We start from the raw sequence: 21,434 nt of genomic DNA on the forward strand, positions 1-21,434 counted from the left end.
CTTTCCCTGTGTCTTACGACAGATGAGACCATGGCTGCCGTATTGGTCTGCCCGTGCGTAGCCGCAAATACACTGGTGTTTGGTGGAGATAAGGGCAGCAAGGCACAGGGCAACACCAATACTTAGGGCCCGATGGTCCAGGCGGGTGCCCAAGGCGGAATTAGGGACTGCCAACAGGAAGTCTCCGGCATGGGGGGCGTGCACAGCTAGGAGACACGCTCTGTCCTTCCCAGAAGCTGCCTCCAGCAATGCTTTGGCGATGTTCTCCACTATGGGGCTTTCCCATTTGGCCTGTTTGCCGTTGTTAGGAAAAGTTGGTCGTAATACATCTTCACTCTTCTGAAGATGTATTATTAAATACGAAAGTACTTAACCACCGTGCTGCGCCGAGTTTATGGCGAAATTCCCTCCTGTGCGCATGAAATAAAGTGTTCCCAAAATAAAAATAAATATGTAAAAATAAATACCAAATTCCACTTACTTTGACTGTGGGGACGTGGACAAGATGCGCTGTGACGTCATCAGGGCCTGGTCGCCCATGCATGAATCGCCCAGACACGGTCGCGCGGGCCATTCAAGCACCGGGTGTTGCCACAAATATATTTTAAATTATTTGTTCTATGTATTTCCAATGCGGTTTTGTTTTATTTTTTTTATCGTATATGATGCATATTTGTGCCCTTTACAATATGTATACAGTAGAACGTTCATAATGTTCCATGGAACTGTGATACATGTGTCAGTAATGTGTCCACAATAAATGTTTATTGTGGACAATAGGGCAATATTCCTTGTTAAAAATTCACTAAAATTACAATATTTACAGTTTCACAAACTGTTTACACAGTAACACACTGTATGACACACTCAGTACTTCGGAAGTGAGTAATAATCAACAAAGTAGTCCAAGGTGCACAGTGTGACTTCGCTCTCGTTGCTGCAGGTACAAATAAATTTTCATTTCCTGTTTCTTCATTATGTGTGCTTGCAAATAACGCACTCACGTACACCCTTGGCCTTAGTACTTGTAGTTTGTATGTAGCCAAGCTTGTAAGGTATAAGGTAGTACTGTATTGAAAAGATCAATTTGTAAGGTAGTCTTGAAAAGATTGCTTTGTATGGTCCCATACAGGAAGAGATTCAGCTTGCCTCAAAGAGTGTCCGTCAGAGAGAGATTCAGTTAGCCTCAAAGAGTGTCCGTCAGTCAGGAAGAGATTCAGGTATTCTTGAAAATATCTATGGAAAACACCAACATGGAAGCCGCTAACACTATTCATCTATGATACTTGTATGAGATGCATCATCACTTAACGCAGAAAACGATTCAGCTATGTATCATCTAAATAAACTGGAGATAGCATAGGATTGCAAGGGTGACGCTCACACCAAAACAAGCAACTGCTTGGGCAATATATGTAACCTTGGAATACCTGTATATAGGCAAGCCTTTCAGGGATGGATACCTGAACCCACCAGGAAAGACAACCCTATATGGGCAGGGGCAACATCCTCAAGCACCTATGGAAGTAAACACTAACCTCATTCACTTCATGGTAAACAATTTATCAGAGTCCATACAATAAGGCATAGAAACAAATGCACAGAGTTAATTTAAAAAGAAGGAACAAATACACAGGCAAATGGACCATCTGCAGGATGGCTTTCACTTATGTGTAATACCGGGATCCGAATAGTATAACGCGATTTGAGGAGCAGAAGCGACATCAATATATCATTGCAAAGTGAATGACCGAATAATTATACGGAACCCGTATAATTCTTAGTGCTGCCACATAGTGGTGGGCAGTTGCTACTAGTGTGAATGACCTGACTACTGGGTGGATAATTTTGCAAGCTGTTTAGATTTGCGTGTTTTGTTTTGTTCTACCTTTCTGGTAGTGTTTTTTCAGCCTGAGGAGTATAGTACCCTCACCTTGCTGTGCCTCATTAGAAGGGCCAGGTTTTGGCCTCTGATCCTCAGCAGGATTTTAATTATTTACAATTTGGATGACTAATTGAGTGGAACTAACCAATCGGGTGGGAACAGGGAGCCACCAAAGGGTCCCACCAAGAAACATAGCATGTAAGGTAAGGGGTCAATGATCAGAGCTAATGGCATCAGGGAAGGTACCCGTGAAATGAATGGCAAAACTATCTAAAGCATAAAGAGGCATGTAAGGTAACTTGTTAACACTTTCACCCAGGCATGACGCAGCATTGCGTCATCCGTTTACTGTTGGTAAACTCGGGGATGACGCAGCATTGCGTCATCCACCAAAATAATTGCCAAAAATCAGGTTTTTATCCGATTTCTTTGGGACTGTTTGGTAACTGTCAACAAGCCGAATGCAATCTGTGACTACAATACAAACATGAAAGGTGTTGATCACTTTGACCAAATGATCAAATATCACTTCATAAGGAAAACTCACAAATGGATGAACAAAATGACCATCTATTTTGTGCATATGGCTATCTACAATGCTTATGTGATGTACAACTACTACACAAAAAATACTAAACTATAATACTACATATACTAAAATACTAAATATTTGCTTAATGTTTATAAATTTTGCTTAAATACATAAACCATTTGCTTAAATACATAAACCAGCTTAATGGTTTGCTATGGTAAATATAAATGTAGATACAGTAGTTACATACTGTATATAGTTTATATACAGTAAAATAAAAGCAAAAGCATCCTTTTCTTGTTCTATGAATATAATCATGTCACTAATATGTGCACTATATTTTTTTGGTATAGTGATGTTTTACATATTTTATTATGTAAATTTATCAAATTACACACCACTGTTACCAGGATGCTGATAATAGTAACATTGTTCTTAGAATTAGCATTGTGCATAGTACTGTATGACATGATGCATTTGCATCATCTGCCAGTAATGTGTGTGGCACTATGCTGAACTATTTATTTATTGTTTTATAATATTGTGTGCATATTAGCGACACTACTGTATTTGTGTGTATTGGTGTTCTGCATGTATTATTATTGAATTTTCTCAAATTACACAATACTGCCTAATTTAACTGCAAAAACACAAGTGAAAAACAAATCAGTAACACTGAAATAAATAAATATAAATATATTCGTAGCAACTTCCACTACCTGCCTGGCCTGGGCGACCTTCACAGGGTATCTCATCCACCAGCGTTCATAAATTGGTGACGTCATTTCCTTCTCTCCACCACAAAGCTACATTTTTTTTTTTAACTTTCCCATGACCTGGGAATGCATTTTAACAATATTAGAAAGAATTTTTTTTTTCATGTGCACCATGGAATTGTCGCCTGAAACTGGTGTATTGTACTGTACAGGGATTAAGACTAAAATTTAATAATACAAATTTTCTTACAATTAGCTTTCCACTTTACCATTGGAAGTGGCACTTGTGCCATTTTGGCTTGATGATGTCCCTCTATACTGTGGTGCAGGTCCCCATATTCGAACTGTAGCATCATCTGATACAGATGCTACCATGGCTGGGTAGCGAGGGTTCCACGTCACACAGTTGACTGTCCGAGTGTGTCCAACAAGGGTAACAACAGGCAATTCTCTCCGATGATGCCATATATAAACCTTATTATCTATAAAAAAATAAAAGACAATATTAATGGATAAAATTCAATCTTTGTTTAAATTACAACATAGCAAATATTTAATATAAAGCACTTTAACTATCGATAATTTGAAAAACTATCAAATATAAAGGCAAAATATATAAGCTCAAAAATATGAAGTTGTTAATCTATGTCCTTGACACAGTGTTTCCTCAAAGTTTTCCAACCCCATGGAAGCACCCATGTTCAAACATTCCTGAGACATTTCAATGTACAGTATGTATATACAGAATTGTCTTGGTGACCAAAACAAGTACCATCCCTAAACATTTATCTAATCATTTTACATGATGTAAAATGAGTAGATTAATATAAAAAGATTTTACATGATGTAAAATGGCTATTGTAAATGAGTAGCAGTCATCCCTTGCTTGAACTGGGAAATAAGAATTTGTTAAAAGAAAACAAAAAAATTTGCCCTCGGCAAACAAATGGCCGTTTTATTTCCCATTATTGGGGATAAGAAGCCTTTTTGGCTTGTCAAGATTCCCCTACCTATCTAAATGTCTAAATGTTGATTCCAGGGATCAGCGTCCTCGTGGCCTGGTCTCTGACTAGACCTGGTTGCTAATCTGATCAACCAGGCTGTTCAATGTGGCTGCTTGCAACCAGATGTATGAGTCATAGCCTGGTTGATCAGATATCCTTTTAAACATTTTCCTGGATGCTCTGAATAATTTATTTCATAAAATTATCCATTGGAACCAAAAATGTTTGATTAAGTGAGGGTTATTTGCCCAAGCCCCAGCTGACATTGGGTGTCTAGATGTGGCTAAGTTAGCAGCATTCACCTAATAGATGTAAACTATTGCACACAGCTTAAAAACTTTAACATACACAAATATGACAATTTTATATAATACATTATCATATATAACACAGTACAAGTATTTACAAAAACCAGAATTAAATGTAATTAAATGCCATTTCCTGGGTGAGCCCCGGAGGCTCCCTGGAGCTATTGGGCAAATATGCGATATATAACACTACGGCATGAGCCAATGCCAAAGCAGCAAACTTATGCATGTCCTGGTCACAAGGATAGACCACAAGCTGGCTAGAGTTAACTTAACCCTGCAGACAACCTGAGAGACCTGAGCCCTGGAACAGGCGTCGCGGATCACCATTTGGGTTGATCCGAGGGAAAACCGGATCCACCCAAAGTGCATCCCGGTCACTGAAGCCGAGGCGCGCAGATAACAGCAACGAGTCACAACCAGATAATACATGATGCACCCCCGGCCTGACCCTCCAAGCATCAATGACCCAAGGAGCCCTCCGGAAAGTGGTCATCTTGGTCTTCTCCAGAAAATAAGGAGGAGAAGGCTGCAAAGAGACCGAAAGGACCGAAACCGAAAAGCGCCCTTTCGAAGGACTGAAACAGCAGAAACCCCTGCACCGGAGGAGAGCATGAAGCTCACCATCCCGACCCCCCCAGAGGCCCATGCCAACAGAAAGAGAGCCCTGGAGAAACCTTCTTGAACAGAAGGGGCCATCAGAAACCGAGGAGAAGAGAGACAGGAGAACACCCTGTCCAAGGGCCAGGACGGCTCAGCCAGTGCATGAGCAGGCCGGAGGTGAAACAAAGCACGAAAAAGTTTACGAAACAGGCCGGAAGTGACATCCACACCGAATCCATGCTGGAGTGGCAATACGTTGAAGCCCAAGCGCTCCACACGATACGAGGCGACAGTATTAGGCATCAAATGACCGTCCTGAAAAAGCCAACAAAGAGGGGGACAAGACAACCCGATCAGAATACTGTAGAAGACAACCTACGAAGAGAGAGAAAATGGCGGAAAAAATGCCAGGAAACTTCCTACTGTCGCCGAGATGAAGCTCTCAGGTGGGACGCCAACAAAGCCATCTGATCACCGTACAAATGGTGATAAACCCGCATAAAAAAAAAACAGATATGAAGAGCAGAGGAGAAGACTGAACCAGCCATGTACCGGACCGGTTCAATCTGAAAGAGGCACAGCCTCGGAAAATGTCCCGGGTTGGGACAACGAGCATACAGAGCCTGAAACCAAGCTGGGCTGGCCACCAAGAGCCCACTAGGACGATTCTCCAGTAAGACGACAGAACCCGCAGCAGAAGTTAGACTTGGGAGAGAGGTACAGGTAACCCCACCGCAACCAATTCTGCCGAATGGCATCCACAGCGAAGGCTCTGCAGTTCGGGAAGGGCACCACATATATCGGGAGACGCCTCGACCATGCCGAAGTGAAGAGGTCCACTTCCGGCAGAGCCAACTGAAGGAGTTGGTATCGACTGTCTATTCCGTGGACAGGGGAATGAACTGAGATGGCAGAATGTTGGAACTCCCCGGAAATGAACTGCATGAAGAGACAAACTCCGAGAAACCAGCAGACGAGCCACTTGAAGAAACCAGCCCCAAAGAGGCAAGGATTGAAGAGAACCCCTGCAGTTAAGGCAATGAACCACCGGAGAAGTCCGAATGGAGCCGGATAGTTGAACCTTGAACGACCCGCACCCTCTGAAGTGACAGCCAAACTGCTGTGAACTCCCACACCGCGCTCTAAGCCTGACGGAAAGACAGATCCAATGGCCTCTTGCAGGCTTGGTGAGCACTGGTCACAAGGCCACTGCTAAGAGACGAGGCATCCGTGAACACATCAATCAAGGGCTCAGGTGCCAAGGCACCGAGCCTGAACCCAGCGATTACAAGAGATATGGATGGGTGTCCCCAAAGGAACCAGAACAGACACCGAAGCCAAACCCGGTACAGCAGGTAATCCAGCATGACAAAGTTCAGACTCCCGCACAACTGCTTGAGCAATTGCCAAGTGACCCGGGACCCCCCAGAAACAGCTGAAGGCGGGACCAGAGCGGCAGCAATGCCTCTGGAGGGAGAGACATGGAAGCGGTCTGAGAGTCCCAAACAAGATCCGACCAGATCCAAACCTGGGGCGAAACTAGACGGGACTTCCTCTAGTTCACTAGGAATTCCAAACCCAGCAAGCTGGAAAAGAACCACACCCCTGGTGAGCAGACAAGCAGACCGGATGGGAGCCCATAACAGCCAGTCGTCAAGGTAGGACAGAACCCAAACCCTTAGCAGATGCAGATGGGTCACCACGACCTGGTAAGACTTGTGAATAAACGAGGTGCTAGATTCAAGCCAAAAGGAAGGCAATGAAAGTGGTAAGCCTGATGCCCCACCACAAAACCTAACCAGTCCTCCTGAACCACATAAATTGGAACGTGCCAATACGCGCCCCTGAGGTCCAGGACACCATCCAGGAACCCGGCTCCAACAGAAGTCTGACTTGAGACAAGAGTGTTCATCCGAAAAGAGGGGGCAAGGAATCCAGGAGGTTCAAACAGGATAAGTCCAGAATTAACAGCAGATCTGCACAGTCCTGTTTCAGCACTGGAAAACAGACGAGAAACCCACCCGAGGGATGGGGTTGTTTTGACCACGCCCAAGCGCACCTACTCTGAGATGACCTAACAGAGCGCAGGGAAAGAGGTTTGCCCCACTAGCCCCAAACCTCCCAAAGGAGGAGGAGGAGACCAGAAATGCCATATGGGGGTTTCTTACCATGTGAGGTTTTGTTTTGTTATACCTACCTTTCTGGGTGCCTGTCCCCAGTCAATGGCAGATTAGGAAAACCCCCCAACCATAAGGGGGTTTTCCAGGAGCCATTGCTCCCTGTCTCTCTCAGATGGGGGGCCAGGTTCTGGCTTGTGGTCCCTGGTAGGCTCAACTCCATTGACTAAGGCCCTAGCCTAATATATCACATATTAGTGCGATAGCTCCAGGGAGCTGAAGGGGCTCCCCACAGAAATATATACAAAGCAGCCAGAAGTGAATCTATGATCTTAATCTACAAAACACAATTTAATTATTACCTGAAACAACATTTTCTGTGGGGAGCCAAACCCGGAGCTGTTTGCCAGGGAGCCTCCGGGGCTCACCCAGAAAATGGTGTTTCATTACTGTATATTCAACACTGGTTTTTTTTCTCATTAAGTCTTAAATTATCATTTTAACAATTAGAAACCATGATGTATTTCTCTATTCTGATTACAGTACAGTACTGAAAAATGCTCAGTTCCTCCAATTCTCAATACTGATTCTGATTAATCACCCCATTAATAATATAAACCCTCCAATACGATCATCACAGTTCACTCCTTCACTTGGCTTTCCAGCAATATTGCTCCCGCTCACTTGTCAATCTCTAGGTGTTTTAAGGACTGGCATTTTGTATTAATAAATTTAAATTAATGTCATTTTCATTTTAGTATTTGCCATTATGCTAAAGTATGACAGGCTGTATATATACAAGGGTAATACAAGACTTCCCACTTTCAGGTAGCCTTGCCTATTGTCCCCATGCACATTACTCCCTATTCCCCCCCCCCCACCAGGAGGCCCCTATCTTACAGCGTATAGGCATGTGTAGGAATGGCATTCAGAAGTGCCCACCCCGGTTGAGAGGTGCCCATCCCCTGTTGAGAGAGAGGTGCCCATCCCCTGTTGAGAGAGATGCCCATCCCTGTTGAGAGAGATGCCCATCCCTGTTGAGAGAGAGATGCCCATCCCTGTTGAGAGAGAGATGCCCATCCCCTGTTGAGAGAGAGAGATGCCCATCCCCTGTTGAGAGAGAGAGATGCCCATCCCCTGTTGAGAGAGAGAGATGCCCATCCCCTGTTGAGATGGATGCCACCCCCTATTGAGAGAGAAATGCCCATCCCCTGTTGAGAGGTGCCTACCTCTGTTTAAGCATTTTAGGCAATTAATTACCGGTAAAATTTAAGGCATTTTAAGGATTAATTAATGTATCTAGGCAGTATGCATTTCTTTTCGTGTGTTGAAACTATATGAAATTCACATGTCAATGGTTTGTTTCAATCCTTCAATTTCAAAAGATTTGAGTAGTTTAACATAAATATTTTAAGTATGTGTGTAACATTGAACAAATCCACAAGGGCCATGACGAGGATTCGAATCTGCGTCCGGGAGCATCCCAGACACTGCCTTAATCGACTGAGCTACGACAGGGTAAAAACCCTTTTACCCTGTCGTAGCTCAGTCGATTAAGGCAGTGTCTGGGATGCTCCCGGACGCAGGTTCGAATCCTCATCACGGCCCTTGTGGATTTGTTCATTTGATGCATCACGTTAGTGTGATCTCTGTGTGTAATGTGTAACATTAATACTCTGTGTGCAGAATATTCTTCCCATTTGCAATATACATTTGACTCGCCTCATGTATTTTAATAATTGTCATTTTACTATTAAAGTGTTCCCCTAGTTTACTAGTTTACATTGTATAAATAAAGCTTCCCCTTACATTGTGCTCAAAAGCACAAAAAGACTAAAGATACTGTATTTGTATTTCTTTAATTTTCCTTACTCTTAGCATGCAAATTTCATTTTACGTGATTTTTTTTTTTTGCGAACAAGCAGAGATACCTTTGATCACTTTAAAAATTAAAATGCATTGCTATTTGAATAAAACAATGAGTTTTAATTGTAGCTAAATGAGCAACGGTGAACTAACATGAAATAATTATTAGTGGTGATCTATGTGGCACATGCCTATTTCCTACAGCATTCACATTATAAAAAAAGTGAAAACCCATAATGAAACATGCACGAGGAAGATAAGAAGGAGATTGAAGTTATTCCAGTTTCCTGTGTGTTGTTGAGGCAGTAGACAGGCACCCATGGCATAGGAATTTGGACAATAAATGACTTACAATATTTTGTATAACACACACACTCCCTATGACCTACTATTTCTGCTAATATCTCACCAATACAGTGGCTTGCATGTTCAAAGATAATTATTCACCTGCTTCTGCATGCAAGATACTCAACACTTCTTGAGAGAAAGAGAAAAAAAAATGAACTGCTAAACTATCCAGAAGAAAACGGTAAATACACTTTGATATCTAAACAATTTTATGATCCAGGGATATTTATAAGATCTTGACTACCTGTTGAAGATTCCGAGGATTAGTATCCCTGTGGCTCGGTCTCTGACCAGGCTTCCTGTTTGCTGGTCTAATCAACCAGGATGATCGATGCAGCTGCTTGCAGCCTGACATACAAATCACAGCCTGGTTGATTGGGTACTCTTTGAAGGTGCTTGTCGAGTTCTCTTTTGAACACTGCGAGAGATTGGCCAGTTATGCCCCATAAAAGAAAATTAATATTTTTTCGTCACTTTTGTTTCCTTGGCTTGAATCTGTGTCCTCTTGTTCATAAAGTTGCCAATTCCAGGAATTCCTCTTTGTTAATTTGGTCAATTCCTGTTAGTATTTTGTAAATGGTAATCATATCACTTCTTTTCTTCTATCTTCTAGTTTTGGTCATGTTTAACATCTCTAGTCTCTCCTCTTAACTCATATTTTTCAGTTCCGGTAGCCATTTTGAAGCATGCCGTTGCACATTTTCCAGTTTACTTGTGTGCTTCTTGAGATTTGTGCACCGTATAACTGCAGCATATTTCAATTCTGGTCTCACAAAATCATGAGCAGTTTCTTTAGTATTTCACCATCCATATAATTAAAAGCAAGTCTGTAGTTGAAAAGCGATGCATATGCTCTTCTCACAATGTTTTTTGTGTGTTCCTCTGGCAACAGCTTACCATGCAGAATCACCCCTAGGTCTTGTTCTTTATTAGAGTTCTGTAATTCCTTTCCATATTATTTTTAAGTTGTGTGTTGTCTATTTTATCCGACTCCACATGCCATACCATGGCATTTATTCACGTTGAATTCCATTTGCCCCTTGACGCTCCAAGCACTTATTTTATCTACATCAATTTGAAGGGCCTTACAATTGTATGCACTTCCTTTCTTCCCCAGTATCTTAGCATCACCTGCAAACACATTTATATAAAATCTGTATTCCTTCTGGTAGATCGTTTATGTTGACAAACATTACTGATGCAAGAACTGAACCTTGTGGAACTCCACTAGTAACACTCCTCCAGTCAGATACATTGTTTCTGACTACTGCCCTCATCTGTCAGTTAGAAAATTTGTCATCCATGTCAGAATTCTTCCTGTTACTCCTCTAGCATCTTCCAGTTTCCAGAACAGCCTCTTATGTGGTACATCAAAAGACTTTTTTAGGTCGACAGACACAATCAACCCAATCACCTCTTTGCTATAGTAGCTCTGTCATAAAAACTAAGATTTGTTATACGGGATCTTCCTGTTCAAAACCACACATTCTGTCCGTTATTCTATCATGAACACAAGTGTTCAACCCATTTGGCTTTAACTATTTTTCTAGTGTTTGACTACCACGCTTGTTAATGATACAGGTCTATAATTTAGAGGTTCCTCTCGACTACCATTTTTATAGATTGGTACTATGTCTTATTCAATATATCTGCTAAGACTCCTGTGCAGAAAGATGTCTACAATATTAATTGGAGTAGAATGCTCAGCTCAGTTGCACATTCTCACAGTACCCAGGGTGAAACTCCATCAGGTCCAACTGCATTTCTTCCCACTTCATAATTTTCCCACTTCGCCTTGAGATACCTCTATGCATTCTATGGCATGCTCTAAAATTGGTATTTGATCCGGCTCACTGACATCCTCATTTTGTACACTCACACTTTGTAACTGTTCATTTAGCATTTTACATATTTCTTTTTCATTCTCAGTAATCCTGTTTCTCGTTCTCGATCTCTGGATTTTATCCTTTACATGCAGCTTGCTTTTAATGTACTTATAGTGCTGATAGTATTTTATCAGGAAATGGGTTACCTATACAAACACGAGCACTATACAAGAGTGTACATATAATGCACATACACCATACAAGTTTAACAAAATGAAACTTTCTGTGCTACCCCTCAGTAGCTTCCTGGAGGATATGGCATTGTATTTTACAGGAAATGCCTTCATAAAAGGCTACTGTGACTTTTGTGGCCTACTAGGAACCAGGACCAGCATCTGGTTTTCTCGAAGAGGAGAGTATAGCATGTGAGGATCAAAAATCAATCCGCAAAGAGAACTGCTTGAAAAATCGAAGGCAAAAAAGCAACTGTTCAATGATAGGAATGAAATTAAGAAAACAAGACAAAGAGCTGGCAATAGTTAAACAACCCTTGCTCCAACTGCACCAGCTTTTGGAGCAGGCATGATCATCCAGGCTTCCAGCCAGCCTTATGTGCTCCACATATCACCCCTAATACCACAGGAAAGAAACAACATGGCAGGAACTGAAAGCCACAGAGGCATTTCATTACACTCAATGTTCTATTTCTGTGCTAGCTCAGTAACTCCCTGGACCTAACTCACAATGAGACCTTAGAGAGGAGAATAGCTTAATGGAAAGGGATCAGTATGAGGAAGATGTTAAAAGGGCTTACCTGTGGGAGGAGAAGGCAGAAGATCAGGGACTGGGGGAGAAGGAGAGCATCAATGATGTGTATCCCATTAAAGTGCCACAACGTAGTATTTTAGTTATAAAAATAAATGAGAATAAGTAGGTACAGTACTTACTTAGTAGGTACTGTACAGTATTTGTATTGTTATAAAGGCATTAATAATGCACATCATTTCAGAACAAGCAATATGGAAAAATCAGGCAAGACCAGTTTGGACCACCAGACCCCTGAGCCAAAATAAAAACTGCCAGCTAAAGCAGCCCAGAGGCAGACAAAGAAGGGAAACACCACACATGCAAAAAGACAAAACCATGCCAGCCAAAGAAGCATTACAATGGCCACAGCCTGTAGACACTGCTGTATGATCAGCAGGCTGGTTCAAACTGGAGTAGCATTAGATATGAGTTCAACCGCAGAAGACAGGAGTCTGCTAAAAAAAAAATACTCCAATAAGTTGTCTCAATAAAAAAAAAAAAAAGAGGGTAAAGCACCTCATCCCACCCAACAAAGAAACAATGATGGAAACCTTAGAAACACAAGACCACCAACCAGGATGCCTGGTTAGAGACCAGCCAGCAGGAATATTACTCCTTTTAATCATTGACAGGTATATGACAGGTATACAGACCCTCAGAAGGGAACCCCTATACACATCCAGGACCTTGACTGACAAAAGGATGCTGCAAATTGGATGCAGATCCAAACAACCACAAATAGGGCAACCAGAAAGGGCCTTGAAACTGAGAAGCAAAAATTGCAAACCACAGTGGAAACCACAAAGAACCCAACATAGGAACAGGAAACCAAAACCCACACATCCCACTTATCAAACAATGGAATGTGGAGAAGAATCAGACAGAATTTGGGGACAGAGGAGACCCTTGGGGAACAAGGAGATACATCAAAGACAAAGAACAGATGACCAGAAAAACACAGAGGCCACAGATTCCCAGCTCTGGGTTCTAGCATAAGCAGTACATGAACTAATGAACATAGCCTAGGGGCCAGGGCACAGACCAGAAAACCATGGTACACAAAAAACTCAAAGTTGAATGTAATTAAACAATTCTTTCTGGTGGGTTCTCCACCCAATTTGAATCACACCAGGCCTTTGTAAGTCTTTAAAAGCCTACCAGACACCAGAGACCAAATCAGGCCCCCTCAGAGACACAGACAGCAGAGGATTCAAGATCATTCTAACCAAGGAAATAGCCATCAGAAAGGTAAAGCGAGACAAAATAGACAACAGCAAGATAGTTAAGTCATTCTCCCTCTAGCAGCATGTGTCATCATAAGCCACTGCAGTTATTCAGTCTTAAGACAATTAAAGACAAAACTTACACCTGAAAAGGAAAGGCAAGAGTCCAGGGAGTCACCTAAGACCCAACAGAAAGAGGCATTTCACTAAATTCAACACAGGTTTTGCACAAGTAACAGATAGCTGCCACTGGACACAAATCAAGCTCCCCAGCTGATCTAACCAAGATTCAGTGAACAAAGGACTCCATTGGAAACCAGCTGTCTTCATCTTAGTCAGAAAAGAAGACTGCAAATGAAGAAAATACCCACCTGGCCAAATAGAACAGAACCCCCTACTGCCAAAGGAGAGTATGAAGCTCCAAGTCTACAGCAAGAAGTGAGTTGCAAGAAACAAACTCTATATAAACAAATCACAGACCAAAGGGGAAACAAAGAACTGAGAAGAGGAAAGAAAATTCAAAACCTAATCCAGAGGCCAAGAGTTCTCAGTGCTCAGAAGGAAAATGATAGTCGAGACGTGAAAAAACTAGCATTGAATAAAATTAAATGCAAATTTCTGGGCAAGCCCCAGTGGTTCCCCTGAAGCTATCACATACTGATAGGGTACCATCTACTAGGTTGCATCTGCCGTGGAGTTCTGTAAGCCTACCGGGGACCAGTGACAGAATTTGGCCCCCTCAAAGAGGGGCAGGGAGTGGCGACAGTTATTTATTAATGCCACTACTGGGGAAGACAACCAGAAAGTCAGGGAATCAAAATAAACTACTGCTGGCTTCAATAGAGACTGCAGACTCCAGAACTGCTGAAAGAACTCTCCCAACTATGTAAACAAATTATCAATATCTCTAGTGCAAACTCGTTTGACCTACCCCAACTTGTTTGGGGGCACGGAAGAGGTAGTTCACGATCAGCCAGTATCTCCACCCTCAGTTTTAGGCAGATGTAGCCAACACCAATTTCCCTTTTCCTGGACAACCTGGGAGGGAGGGAATCAGGGAGCCACTGGGGCTTACCCAGAAATAGGCATTTTAGCACATTTAATGTTGGCTTTCTGGGAATGGGGGTGAATAGAACCCCCTACCCCCCTTGTGCCATGAAGCTAACTACCCAAGAAAAAGGAAAACAAATGGGCACTTACCAGGGAAGAGGAAGTGCCACAGAATCAAGATAAAGATGATGCATCCAGCCAAGAGATGTGACTCAGGGCCACACAAGGCACAGGGCCTTAGGAACATTAACAATATAGCAGGCGGCCAGAGCTCTTTTTCAACTCGAAAATCCCTGTGCCTGACTATCGACCTAAGACATAATGGCAAAGACAGCCGATATAGCAGCAATTTTTTTATTATCACGCAACCTGTCCTAATAGAACATCGCATTTTGAAGTATACTTAACCCAAGACTAAATATCATTAAACTAGAAAGTAGTAGCGGCTCATGAAAGACAGACTGTCCCGTTTTCTGTTTTGGGTCCTCTGATAGGTTAGGATAATGGCACTTTAGTATGAAAGTTTCTTTATGTTGGGAAATCTTAGGAAGACAGACTGCATCATGGATGTGAGGGTAGACCCCAGGTTGGCTAGATGTAAGAACACTGCAGACGATCTGAAAGAGATAAGCCTTGGAATAGGGGACCAAGGTAATAGGATCATCCCACAAGGCAGAACCAGTTGCACAAAGGTAGTTGCAGAGAGCTGCCACCGGACACAGCACATTATACACCCATCAATGTCCAAAATATTCCATTGAAAGCCAACCATCTCATTCATCTACAGAAAAGAAAGAGCAACAGGAAACTAATAAGCTGCCCACCAGGGCCAAAAAAACAAAACCCCTAAATCTGGAAGAGAGCATAAAGCACTCCCACCCAACTAAAGTACCAGAAAAGAGAACAAAAAATATTAAAACAATCATGGACTGAAGGGAACACCATAAACCGAGCAGTAAAAACATAGTAACACTGTCCAGTCACCCAATTGGTTCAAGCAGTGCATGAGCAGGCTGGAGGTGAAACAATGCACAAGACTGCTTGAGAAACAGAACTGAAGTAGCATCAGCCACAAATGCAAGCTACAGTGGCTCTCCCTGCACTGCATGATATGAGGCGACAGTATTTGGCACGAGATTCTGATCAAGAAAAAGAAAAGAACGAAAGGAGAACACCACCTGAAGAACAATGACGTAGAGAAAGTAAGGAAGTAATTATCAAAAGAAGGCACCAAACTGGGAAGGCTATGTAGCACCATCAAATGTGCGGGATAATCAGAGGGCGCTAAATATCACCAAGGATGCCAATACGAGAACAGAAACACAAGGCGTACGATATCAAAAGTATCCGAGTCACCAAGAAGACTATCAAGAGACAAGCGACCGCGGGGGACGGTCGGAAAACAAGACAAACGCTTGTCCCGGAAGTCAGGACATTCAACAAGGATATGCACGACTGTAAGAGGGACAATGCAATTAGGACAATAAGGAGCAGGGCGGCGCTCCATCAAGTGACCATGAATTAAGCGAGTATGGCCAATACGCAACTTTGCCAGAGCTGTTTCCCATCGCTGGTTACGGTGGTAGGAGGACAGCCACGAGGACAGACAACTTTTAAGAGTACGTAGTTTGTTACCAGTAACAGACGACCAACAAGCCTACCACCAGGTAAGGATGGAGAAATGGATAACCAGGTAAAAGTCGGAATAAGGAATACCTTTACGAGAGATGGGACAATAGCGGACAGCTTCCCTGGCAGCAACATCCGCACGCTCATTTAAAGAGACACCAATATGGCTGGGAACCCAACAAAACTTAAATTTACTGTGAACAAGAAACAGCAAATGCTGGATCTCGACAACCACTGGATGAACCGGATTAAAGGACCCCGAGAGCCATGAGGGCACTACGAGAATCAACAACAACTACAAAGGAAGATTGCCAACGAGAAAGCAGGAGACGAAGAGCATAGAGAATAGCATAAAGCTCCGCTAAGAAGACGCTAGCCTCCGGATGTAAGCGACACACAAGTCCAATCAGGAAAAACAACAGTAGCCAACACCGTTCGCAGACTTAGACCCATCGGTGAAGACGGAAACGGAGCGGGAGTGATAAGAAAAGTGCTCAAGGAAAAGACGTTTTAGAACCGTAGGAGGGGTAAAAGCTATAGTGATGCAGGTCAAGGATGTACAAAACTGCCGAAGAGGGACTCTCCACGGGGGCAAAGAAGGAACAACACGAGGAGAAATTTTAGAAATATGAACGGAAAGAGAAGCCTGTAAGCGAGATAACCGGAAAGAAAGAGGGAGGTGGTGAAGAGGAACAGGAACCGCAGGAGGGGCAAAAGTTAAAGCACGACAGAGGCGAGAGGAGGGATGTTGCAAGGACCGCGAAAGATAGCGAAGACAGTAGCGATCACGGCGGTCCCGGGGAGATAGGAAGCCAGTGTCAACATACAAGCTGAGGATGGGAGTCAAACAAAAGGCACCAGAACTGAGGCGCAACCCAGTATGGTGCAAAGCATCAAGATGGTGAAGAGTAGAAGGAGATGCAGACGAGTAAGCAGGGCAACCATAATCGAGCTTAGACAGGACGAGAGAGGAATGTAAAGCGAGGAGTGCGCGCCAATCTGCTCCCCCAAGAAGTATGGGACAAGACCCGAAGGAGGGTAAGGGCCTTAGAGCACTCAACACGGACGCAAGAGATATGGGGAGATCAAGACGAGCGAGTGTCAAAGAATAACCCCAAACGCTTTGCGGAATCTTTGTACTCAAGGGGATGACCATAAAGTGACAAAGAGGGACGAAGAATGACCCGTTTCCGAGTAAAATTCATGGCACAAGTCTTAGTAGTAGAGAACTTGAAGCCATGATCGGTGGCCCAAGACGACACGGCATCAATCTTAAGTTGAAGCCGGCGTTGAAGGAGAGGCGAATCATCACCCTGACAGCAAAGGGTAAGATCATCGACATAGAGAGCAGAGAAGACGCCTGAAGGAAGAGAGAAGAAAGACCATTGACCAGAAAAATAGTACTCAGAACACTACCCTGGTTCACATCTTCGTATTGCTGAAAAGAGGCAGAGAGCAGCACCAAGCCTCACCCGAAAGGAACGACGAGAGGAAGCTGCTGAGAAAGAGGGAGATGACCATGAAGGCCAAAAGAATGAAGCTGGGATAGAATATGATATCGCTAAGTGGTGTCATAAGCCTTTTCCAGGTCAAAAAGGACAGCAACAACAGTCTTCACAGCAAAAGCAGTACGAATATAGACCTCCAAGTTCACCAGGACATATGTTGTGCTGCGGCACTTGCAAAACCAAATTGAGAAGGGGAGAGGTGGTGATGGTGTTCCAAGAACCACATCAGACGAATGTTAACCATACGTTGAAAGAGTTTCCAGACACAACTTGTGAGGGCAATAGGGCTTAAGTCCTTAGGGGATGTTCCCAGAGACCCTGGTTTGCGAACAGGGAGGACAACGGCATCGAGCCAGTCCTCAGGGACTGACGGCGACTCCCAGATCCGATTATACAGACTCAGTAAATACTGAGACATGCACGAAGGGAGATGGCGAAGCATCTCATAATGAATGCCATCAGAGCCCGCCGCCGTAGAACCGCAGAGGGCCAGGGTAGACTGAAGTTCAGAGAGAGAAGGGATCGTTATAGGGAAGGCGAAGATGAGTACAGAAATCCAAAGGACAAGATTCAAGGGGAGGTTTATGAAGAAGGAAAGATTGGGGAAGATGAAAATCAGAGCTAACAGAAGAAAAGTGGGAACCCAGTTTGGTACCGACCTGCAACGGGTCCTCCACAAGAGTACCACGGAGGTGAAGGACCGGTGAGACATCGGGAACGAACTTGCCTGCTATCTTGCGGATACTTTTCCAGATCTGCGGCAGAGGAGGTTCGGAAGTAATGGTGGAGACATAAGATGCCCAACAATTACGTTTAGCCATACAGATGGCCCCTACGGGCCACCGCACTCGCCTTCCGAAATAAAAGAAAAAATCGGCCGTCTGCCGGCGGCGGTGTCTCTTCCACGCTGCACGCTTACAGCCCGAGTACAGTTTGTATTCCACCAGGGCCCAGGTTTTCTATTCCTTGGGCCCCGAGAGGAAGAGCGAGGAATAGAGCGGAGGGCAGCGTTGAAGACGGTCATGAAAAAGGAGGAGAGAGCGAGGGAGAGGCAGAAGGGAGAGGTCAGAGAGCAGCAGCACTGAGGGTAAAAGGTTCCAGTCTGCCTTAGCAAACTGCCACCTAGGGAAGGAGAGGGGGAGGGGAGAAGACGAGCAAAGAGAAAGATCAAGACAGGAAAGGGTGCGAGTCCAAAAGTAAAAAATGTGTGGGCTCACCGGAATTCAGAAGAGACAGGGAAGAAGAAAGGATGAATGGCTCACGAAGGTGACCCCGGGTGTTCGTCAGAACATCACCCCAAATCTGTATCTCTTCCTGTGTAGGACCTTACAAAGTGATCTTTTCATGACTACCTTACAAATTGATCTTTTCCTGTAATCTATTCAAGACTACCTTACATTTTACAAGCTTGGCTACATACCACCTACAGGTACTAAAATATATTTGTGGAAAAACCCAGTGCTTGAATGGCCCGCGCGGCCATGTCTAGGCGTGTCACGCACGGGCGACCAGCCCCTGATGACGTCACAGCGCACCTTGTCCATGTTCCCACAGCCAACGTAAGTAAAATTTGGTATTTATTTTTACACAGACATGTTCAGGGAAGGGAATTTATCATTTTATGAAGAAAGAATTTTTTGTGAACACTTTATTTCATGCTCACATGGGAAATTTCACAATAAACACGGCGCAGCACAGTGATTAAACTTGTCCAAATAATTTTTATATGTATCTTTTGTTTTTACTATCAGTTTATCATGGTATAACTTAAAATACTACATTCAGTGTTTTTATTTTATAATTGGTGCCTTTTAGGCTGGTATAATGTAGCATTCTTTCAGTTAAATCATAAATTTAATAAAAACTCCAATCTTAACAAAATATACTATATTTGGTAGGAATAAGTATGAAAAGATATTAAAAAATAATATACTCCATTCATTTTATGCTGTGCTAAGGCAAAGCATAAATTTGTATACTGTACATGTAACTTGTGCCGTTCATTTACTTGGGCTCTATTTGCAATTCTTTCTTTCTAATATTTTTTCTATAAGATCATAAATGTGTTCACAAATAGAAATGTAACAAAACTTGCACAATTCTTCTAGGAAAAATATATTTTTGTTACTTATTAAATATTTACAAATACAGTTATTCAGTCTTTAAAGATTTAGTATAAATCCTTCCATATTGCTTTCATTTGGTCTTATTAAATTTGAAACTCATGCTATAATGAATATATACTTACTATTAGTTCTGTTATTCTAAATGTACAGCAGGTGTAATTTTAACCAAAATTCTGTGCATACATTCCGCTCCATCACCTTGTGTAATATTATTTGTGAAAGGAACGTGTATATCTGTATAACATGTATTACTCAAAATTAAGGCCTAGTTGGCAGTAAAATTACTATTACTAAAATTTATACTGAAAATCAATACCTTTTGGGTTTTAAGAAAATCATCCACGAGACAATGCTGCGAGTTAAATGTTGATGAAAACAGAGCAGCAGAAGACTGAGGAGGGGACTTGTGGATTCCATTGTTATGATTTGGTTCGATTCAGGATGTGAGTTGAGATTTTGAGATTTCAAGGTGCCTGTGTGTGAAATTCAAGTTTGCAAAGAGGAAGGTGACTCATGATTGCATATGCACCATGTGATGATAGGAGAAAGAATTAAAAGGATATTTTCCAGAATCAGAGAGAATACCGAGATACTAAAGTGAAACCGTCCGATTACAGTGGGAAATTTGAATTACAGAACACATCTAGATGATGATATAATAGGTATGCATAGTGTTAAAGGTACAAATAAATTACAATGGCCTCACATTGATGAATATGTGTAAGGAAAGAAACCCATGCATCACAAACGCATATTTCATTAAAAAATATATATATGCAGGTATACCTGGTACATAGTGAAAAATCGGATGAGAGGTTTAGCCAATATTTTGGACTAACTGGGACAAGACTTCTTCAAAAAATTAAGGTTTCCAGTCTATCATAGTTTTTCCATTTCTCTCTACAATTCTGGACATTATCCTTAAGTGATAAAATACGAGATTATGAATTTTTACACACAAAGAATATATAATCAATACAAAACTAATAAAAATAATGTATGATAAAAATAAAATTTTGTCTATAATATGACAGCATTTGTCTGCGAGTCGGTAAAATTTATCGTAACTACTGTATTGTACCTTTATAATCCAAACCCTGACCTGGATTTTCAAGGCTTCTCAGTGACAAATTCTTTAAGGACCATAAAGACTTTAATACAATTGTTGTTCAGGCTAAGAAGGCCCCACAGTAAGGGTAACCCTTGATATGCACAATATTGATGAACTATTAATATTCAGTGATGCAAGGGTAAAAAATTTTATACAAATATTCTAAGTGCATTATGAACTTCTATGATACAAAGATATAGACAAATTATGCAGTAGTAGTATTATCAATTGATTCTTTGATTTACTGCATTTTTGTCCGAGACTCTGCCTCTAACACAGACGAAACTACCCGTTTTCTAAACTTTTTGGATTATACAGTACAACCTCGATTCAACGCACCCCAATTCAACGAATCTCCGGGTAGTTCGCACCATTTTCAGGTGGGATTTACTCACTGGGTTCGACGAACAATGGTTCGCCGAAGCGGGGGATGTTCGAATTTGCTTACGATGTTGAGACAAGAGTTCACAGACTAGTGGAAAACTTTCCCATTCTATCACAGATTACAATTAATAATTCGCTCATATAACATGTTCAATCACACAAGTGGTCCAAACAAGTGGTCCACAAGCTTACGATGCTGGGACAGAGTTCACAGAGTGGTGGAAAACTGTCTCATTCTATAACATATTACAATTAATAATTTCTTCATAAGACAAGTTGGATCACACAACTGGACCACACAACAAGTGAACTATATAAACCAAACTCCAGCCAGAATGGTCCACACAACAAGTGACGCATATTAACCAAACACCAGCCACAGTGGGCCACA

General features: G+C 42.4%; 1 protein-coding gene across 3 annotated transcripts in view; it reads right to left on the reverse strand.

Moving 5' to 3' along the window:
- LOC123756488 (WD repeat-containing protein 26) overlaps positions 1–21,434 on the reverse strand; it is an 85,487-nt gene that overhangs the window by 2,541 nt on the left and 61,512 nt on the right. Inside the window, exons 11-12 of one of the 3 annotated variants that reach the window (XM_045739689.2) lie at positions 19,865–20,021; positions 3,403–3,615 (exon numbers count right to left, since the gene is read on the reverse strand). In XM_045739689.2, the coding sequence (XP_045595645.1) occupies positions 3,612–3,615; positions 19,865–20,021 (161 nt within the window). In that variant the 3' untranslated portion in view covers positions 3,403–3,611. Of the gene's footprint in view, positions 1–3,383; positions 3,616–19,864; positions 20,022–21,434 lie in introns of those variants that run through there. The other 2 variants (XM_045739686.2, XM_045739687.2) reach the window with 2 other exon arrangements.

This window comes from Procambarus clarkii, chromosome 25 (genome assembly GCF_040958095.1).
Source record: "Procambarus clarkii isolate CNS0578487 chromosome 25, FALCON_Pclarkii_2.0, whole genome shotgun sequence".
Classification (NCBI taxonomy): domain Eukaryota; kingdom Metazoa; phylum Arthropoda; class Malacostraca; order Decapoda; family Cambaridae; genus Procambarus; species Procambarus clarkii.